The following is a 7,694-nucleotide window of genomic DNA, read 5'->3' as shown; positions in this document are numbered from 1 at the left end:
GTGAGGCGGCGGGCGGGAGCCGAGGGTCACGTCTCTCTCCCGGCAGTGCGCAGCGCGGATCCCGGCGGCCCGAGCGGTACTGGAGCTGCTGGAGAAGTGTCCGGAGCACCAGCAGAAGGGAGGTTTTCCCGTCGTGGTGTTTGAGGGGCTGGATGCCACCGGTAAGAGCAATGGGCGGTACAAGAGCTGCAGATGAGGAGTTGTTGGAAAGAGCAACAGCTGTGGCTTTCAGCCAGGCGTAAGGCTTGGAAATTGAGAAAAATCTTGGAAACCTGTGACAGATTTGAAAGAGTTAGTAATTATAAATATCAGTCTGCCTTCTCGTACTTGTAAAAGGTGAAACAGTCTATGCCAATTTTCATTCAGTGGATGAATTCCTTATCTGAAAGGAGAGTGTAGAGAGGTGGGGGTCTGTCTGTTCAACCAAGTAACAAGTGACAGGACAAGAGGAAACGGTCTCAAGTTGTGCCAAGGGCGGTTGAGATTGGATGTGAGGAAGAATTTCTTTCCTGAAAAGGTTCTCAGGCATTGGAAGGGGTTGGCCAGGGCAGTGGTGGAGTCCCCATCCCTGGAGGAATTGAAGAGTCATGTAGACATAGCGCTGAGGGACGTGAGGGGGAATCGTGTAGACATAGTGCTGAGGGACATGAGGGGGACTTTAGTCGGGGACTTGTCAGTGTGAGGTTAATGATCGGACTTGATGACCTTAAAGGTCTTTTCCAATCTAGGTAATTCTGTGATTCTGTGATCTATGTAAATGGAAGAATGCAAAGAGTGGACTACTGGAAATTAAATTTCTTGTGCAGATGATGAAACGTACTTTCACTAGAGAGTTTTCAAATAAATGAACTAAAAATAGTGGTAGTCTGGGAAACCGGCAGCAATTTGTCTCAGAGAGAAATATTAGTTACCTCTGAATAACTTTGGTTTTTGTATTTTCAGTTAAGGAGAACTGAAAATGCCCTCTAAAAAGAAAGTATTGGGTGACAGCATTGCAACATCCAAATGAATGGTGACCTACAAGGGTGTTATAAATGGAAATATAGAGAAATTGCCATGCATTTAGTGCATTTAAAGGAGTGAAGACAGAAAGCTGGCAAGAGGGAGGGGTGGAAGGCACTGAGGGTAGGAAGTAGAGTAATAATTCCTCGAACCAGGCAGATAATAATTTTCCATTGGCCTTATCACATGATACTCAGGTTAGGTAGTCAGGTGTCAACATGTGCTCCAAGTGAACAGATAGGAGCATTTTTCAGTTTTTAAAACTCATTTGTATCTGATAATGTGATATAATAAATGTTTCCTTCTGTAAATGAAATGCAGGCAAAACCACCATAACCCAGTCTGTTAAGGACACCCTGAATGCCATTCTGCTAAGGTCTCCACCAGCTTGCATCAGCCAGTGGAGGACAATATTTGATGATGAGCCAGCACCCATTAAAAGAGCATTTTATGCTGCGGGCAACTACATTCTTGCTTCAGAAATCGCAAAAGCATCCACTCAGGCACCTGTGATCGTAGACAGGTTTGTATATTTATGAAGTCCTCTTATATCAGTCCCATCATACAGGTGTTCAGTGTTAAAACCAGAAGTTGTCAATGGTAGTCTCTGGGTTTCTTCTTTTTTTTCTTTTTGGAAGTGCTACTTTGCAGGTAGTCAGATAAATATTAAATCTTCTAAAGAGTAATACTTACACTAACAGTCAAGTGGGGGACTTCTATCAGTGTGACACTCATAACTGGCTTTAGCACACATGTTATGTATTCAGTTAGGAATGGTGGAGGCACGGACTGTGCAGCCTGAGCCAAAGCAGGGCTCTCTGACAAACCTTAGGAGAATGAGGCTATGATCAGGGCTATCTCCAAGAAGGGTCTGAGATATGGGTGCCTTAGAATAACAGAGTTTTAGGTAGACTTACTCTTTGAGGCTGTAAAGCTAGAAATACGCTTCCCACTTTTTTTTTGTTTTGTTTATGTAATTTATTGTTTTCATTAACTGTGTAGGCAGCTTTCAGGATTACTCTTAATAAAGAAAGTAGTGGCCTTTTTAGAATTTCTCTCTCCATTCTGTATTTTTCTGACAGATACTGGCACAGCACAGCTGCCTACACAATTGCTACTGAAATAAATGGGAAAGTACAGGATCTTCCACCAGTTCATGATGAGGTGTACCAGTGGCCTGAGGATCTGCTTAAACCCGATCTTGTTCTGCTCCTGACTGTTGATCCTGAGGAGCGAGTCCGGAGACTTCAGTGTCGGGGGCTGGAGAAAACAAAGGAGGAAGCTGAGCTGGAAGCTAACAACTTGTTTCGCCAAAGGTACAATTTAATGAGGAAAAGGAGCCTGGAGGCAATCTTGGCTCCTGTGGGATCAGTAGCAAAATGTCCCACTTGCATTACTGGGATAAGGATTTCCTACATCTAAGTTTTTGGGTTGGGTTGGGTTTTTTTTGTTTGGTTTTTTTTTTTTGAAAGGATTGATGGCTGACAAGGAGGGAAAATTCTGTCACTTCTGACTGAAAGTGTTTGAAAGCTGCAGGTGAAGAACTTCATTGTCCTGCAAAGGAGCTTTGAATTAAAATGTATTTTACTACTTGCTGCATTGTCCTGCAAAGGAGCTTTGAATTAAAATACTTGTATTTTGCTACTTGCTACTTGTATTGTAGCACCTTTCTTATTGAGATCATGAAGCAGAGAGACCTAAAAGTTCCAGAACTGGGAATTGGGAAGTCGAAACACACAGCTTCCCCAGAAAAGTCTGGAATTGAGTTCTAGATTAAGAAAACAAAATTTAGATCTCCTCTTGTAGATGTCTTTAGTTGTGCAAAGTGTCTTGGGTCCCAGTGGAGCCTTCAAAGTGATTCAGCTCACCACCTGCTTGGAGCCCAGTGATCTAAGCAGAAGTATCCAGAACTGTTTGATGTGATCTGAGACACCTGCCTGAGGCTGGCAGATGTGATGCAGAACCTGTAATGGACCCTTTCAGAACCAGCAACTGGAAGCTACATGAGATAGTCCAGAGCATCTCGAGCAGTACTAGGTACACTTGTTAGGCAGCTGAATTACACCCTAGGTATCCTACTTCAGGATGCACTGAATTGCTGTCTAGGCTCTGCCAAATGTGTTGATTAGGTCATCATTGTTTACAGTGGAAACTTGAATGCCTAGTGCTCATGTAGATACCTCAGTATAGACACCTAAATGTCAGTGTTCGTATCTACAAATCATAAAGCTGAAATCTGCCTCTAGGCTTTTAATATTTCTGGTGATGATACACCTTAAAAATATCCATTGCTTAATTCTGATATAAGTGTTGTGCAGACACATGGTTCATATAGTGGGACCTGCAGAGGAATGGGTGAGCTAAGGTAACATGCTGCTGTTTAAGAATCTTTCATGTTTTTATTACAGAATCACAGAATGGTAGGGGTTGGAAGGGACCTCAGGAGATCATCTAGTCCAACCCCCCTGCCAAAGCAGGTTCCTTACAACAGGTTGCACAGAAAAGCATCCAGGCGGGTTTTGAACATCTCCAAAGATGGAGACTCCACAACCTCTCTGGGCAGCTTATTCCAGTGCTCTGTCACCCACACAGTAAAGAAGTTTTTCCTTAAGTTTGTCTGGAACTTCCAGTGTTCCAATTTTTGCCCATTGCCCCATGCCCTGTCACAGGGTACTAATGAAAAGAGCCCGGCCTCATCCATTTGGCCCCCACATTTCAGATATTTGTAGACTTTGATAAGATCCCCCCTCAGTCTGTTCTTCTCCAGGCTGAAGAGTCCCAGCTCTCTCAGCCTCTCATCACACAGGAGGTGTTCCAGGCCACTAATCATCTTTGTAGCCCTCCGCTGGACTCTCTCCAGAAGATCCCTGTCCCTCTTGAACTGATGAGCCCAGAACTGGACACAGTATTCCAGATGTGGCCTCACTAGGGCAGAATAGAGAGGGAGGAGAACCTCCTTCCACCTGTTGGCCATGCTCTTTTTAATGCACCCCAGGATACTGTTGGAGTTCTTGGCCACAAGGGCACACTGCTGGCTCATGGCCAGCCTGCTGGCCGTTCTCTTACTTCTCATTCCCCTCAGAAAGCCGTTGATTATTTCTCCTTGTTAATGATGTCAACCTGGATGTGAAAACATTCAGAATCTTGCTTGATTCGTTTTACAGCTTGTGGCCTGAATGTTTGGCATTATTAATTCTTGTGGCAACACAGAAAATTATATTCACATTCTCATTCACGTCCTCATAAACTAAATATGGGGGAGTTCTGCATTATCAGAAGGCTTATAGTCTAAGCAAGGAGGTTTTCATCCTGTATTTCATCCCAGTGTTCGTCCAGTTAGCAAAGTTGATCAGAGGAAAGGGTTGAATGATGTGTCATCTCTGAAATCCAGTGACTTGAAGCTGAGATCAGTCAGTGAGGACACCTACACAATGCCATGCCATATAGTTCAGAGACACCTTAGCAGGCTCTGAATAAATTAACTTCAGTGTTAGAAGCAGGCTGTCCACTGTACTGCTATATCCAACCGTATCCAGTGCTAAACTGTAAAGAAAGAAATCCTTTAATGCCATGCCATGTGAATATGGATAGAGCTCTAGAAATCAATGTCAAGGAAACTGTGCTTTGAGGTTCACATTGTAGTAGTTACTACTGGTTTATTGCTCTTTGCATTAGATTTCATTCTGAAGTGCAAACACTTTCTTCTGAGACTGATGACTAATGCCATTTCATATCCTTGTAATTTGTAGTTTCATTTCTCTTGTTTGTTTTTTAAGTAGAGTTGAAGAGTCATACAGAAGGATGGTGAATCCTGTGTGCCAAGAGGTCGATGCCAGCCCCTCCAAGGAAGAGGTTCTCAAGACAGTGCTAGAACTAATTAAAAAACACTGTGCTTTTTGAGAGCATCTTCTGTGTAATAGCACTTAAAATATACTTTTTAGTGCACTTAAAAGATGCTTTTTATTGCCCCTTTGGTTTTGGTACCTGAAAATGCACTGTGATGTGTTTCATCCCACAGAAGAATCTTCTCTTTTATCTGTTGACAGGGATCTGTTTCACTGTTGCCTACTGTACTTTTCTGTATAAGACAAAACTACTCACATGTTATTCAGCATTCTTGGCAAAGCCACAAACATACTATGATCACATACAAAGTACCTGAGAGTGCTTTCTGACACTGTGACATTTCAAGATGCTATTGTATTGCATCTTCATCACCAGGAGAACCTGTTCCCGCATCCATTGTGTACCAGGATTTGCTGGACTGCAGCAGGAGCATTAGGTGCCCAAGGACAGGCTGAAATGTCGTCCAGCAGGAAAACAATAAAATGATCATAACATTGAGGAACAGAGAATCCGGTGGCCCAGTGTTGTTTACTGGAATAGAGGATAAGCAGCTACTGCTGTGATGGACATCCTGCAAAAAATGTGTTGTAAATGAGGGCCTCTAGGTAATAAAGTCCAAGCCTGTCAATGTATGCACCTTCATTGGTGTGGATGACACCAAGTTGGGTGGGAATGTTGATCTACTTGAGGGTAGGAAGGCTCTACAGAGGGAACTGGACAGTCTGGATTGATGGGCCAAGGCCGATTGTGTGAAGTTTAACAAGGCCAAGTGCTGGATCCTGTACTTGGGTCGCAACAACCCCATGCAACGCTACAGGCTTGGGGAGAGTGGCTGGAGAGCTGCCTGGCAAAAAAGGACCTGGGGGTGCTGGTTGACAGCCGGCTGAACATGAGCCAGCAGCGTGCCCAGGTGGCCAAGGCGCCAACAGCATCCTGGCCTGTACCAGGAATAATGTGGCCAGCAGGAGTAGGGAAGTGATTGTGCCCCTGCACTCGTCACTGGTGAGGCCACACCTTGAGTGCTGTGTCCAGTTCTGGGCCCCTCACTACAAGAAAGACATTGAGGCACTGGAGTGTGTCCAGAGAAGGGCAACAAAGCTGGTGAAGGGTCTGGAGAGCAAGTCTTTTGAGGAGTGGCTGAGAGAACTAAGATTGTTTAGCCTGGAGAAAAAGAGGCTGAGGGGAGACCATCACTTTCTACACCTACCTGAAAGGAGGGTGTAGCAAGGTGACAGGACAAGGGGAAACGGCCTCAGGTTGCGCAAAGGGAGGTTTAGATTGGATATTAGGAAAAATTTCTTCACCACAAGGATTGTCAGGCACTGGAACAGGCTGCCCAAGGTGGTGGTAGAGTCACCATCCCTGGAGCTATTTAAAAGATGTGTAGATGTGGGGCTTAGGGACATGGATTAGTGGTGGACTTTGCAGTGTTAGGTTAATAGTTGGACTTGGTGATCTTGAAGTTCTTTTTTAACCAAAACGATGCCATGATTCTATGAAATACCTATTAATTTCAGAGGGAAGTGGGAGAATGCTGACATATTAGAAGCAGAGACCTGAGAAGAACCTGAAATTAAAAACATTTGATAAATGATTGCTAAAATATTTTTCTATGAAACATTTTCTATATTGTATTAGTAGCTTTGTTAACATGAATTTGTTTTCTTTTGAGACAATGTGAAATGAAAACCACAGAGAATCTGAGCAATGGGAATGATTGTACCTTTTCACTTCACCTTTTCTTTCTCGTAGGTTTTTGCACATGTTGAACATGAAAGCAGGATACCCTCAAGACTTCAGCTCTGCAAATGCTTATTTTTATGTAGGTTAGTTTCACTATTGTTACTCCTAAGTGTAAAACTAAACATATAAATAAGCCTTTGTGGGGTCTAAAATTAACTGCAGTTCTAGAAAGAACAAAACTAAAATATAATTTGATTTAAAATATATTTTTACTTAATTTCCAATGTTAAGCAAGTGCGATTGTCCATTAATCTGTCCTGCAAATAAAAATGTAATCAGTACTGCAGTTCCTATATCCAATCTATATATGCAAGGTGGTAGGAAGAAAAAAAAATTAAAATACAATTTATTCATGCACTGTTTAATGTTTGTGAGTATATGCTATTAATGTAATACATTTATATGTACTAGTAATATACATTGGTTTTGGTGTATTATTTGTGTAACAGTAGCTTTGGGATTTGCCATACATGCAGACTGGAAATACCTACTTGTAGGTGCTCCACTTATTTTAGAAGTTGCAAAGTATTCAGGTATTCAGTCCTGGATAAAGGAAATTCACGTGTAGGTGGCATCACTGCACGCAGACGACGAGAGTACAAATAGTGTGCCTGCCCTGAACGTTGTGTAGCCTTAGCTTTTCCACGTAAGAGGTCACTTGGCCTGAGAAACACCACAGCCTTTTCTCCCTGTGCAAACTTGCACATGAAGCCAAACTGCCTGGTTTTTGATGCTGAGTTCTTAAAAGTGTAGGTTGGTATTTAAAAGAGTGTTGATAATATATATGCAGTGAGTAGCATCAGACATTATTCATTACTCACGTGAAGTATATATTTATCGCCCACGTTTATTCTTTAATCCAAAACTAGGTAGGCAGACTAACAGAACAGCAAGGCAAGGTAAACCAAACCAGCATGTCCTTTTCTCAGTGAAGGTCTCCAAGAGGTTGTATGCCACATGCAAAATGTTAATGTGCATAATCACTCCCATACTTTAAATTTTTGTGGCATTTCTGCCACATTTTTGTCCACAATGTCTAAAAAGACTGCACTATTATTTTAATATACGTTTATAACAAATGTAGAGATTTGTCTCTGGCTGTT

General features: G+C 42.6%; 1 protein-coding gene across 1 annotated transcript; it reads left to right on the top strand.

The window, feature by feature from the left end:
- Window positions 1-37: 37 nt before the first annotated feature.
- Window positions 38-4,902, top strand: CMPK2 (cytidine/uridine monophosphate kinase 2; the record flags this gene model as incomplete). The annotated part of the gene is made up of 4 exons (XM_010170704.2): window positions 38-161; window positions 1,324-1,525; window positions 2,085-2,318; window positions 4,782-4,902. Coding segments are annotated over 4 exons (681 nt in total), but the record flags the coding sequence as incomplete, so codon positions are not given.
- Window positions 4,903-7,694: the final 2,792 nt, after the last annotated feature.

The sequence above is a fragment of the Antrostomus carolinensis genome, unplaced genomic scaffold, assembly GCF_000700745.2.
Source record: "Antrostomus carolinensis isolate BGI_N321 unplaced genomic scaffold, ASM70074v2 scaffold6536, whole genome shotgun sequence".
Taxonomy (NCBI): Eukaryota; Metazoa; Chordata; class Aves; order Caprimulgiformes; family Caprimulgidae; genus Antrostomus; species Antrostomus carolinensis.
The sequence above is the reverse complement of the archived record's forward strand: the minus strand, read 5'-3'. Positions and strand labels throughout refer to the sequence as shown.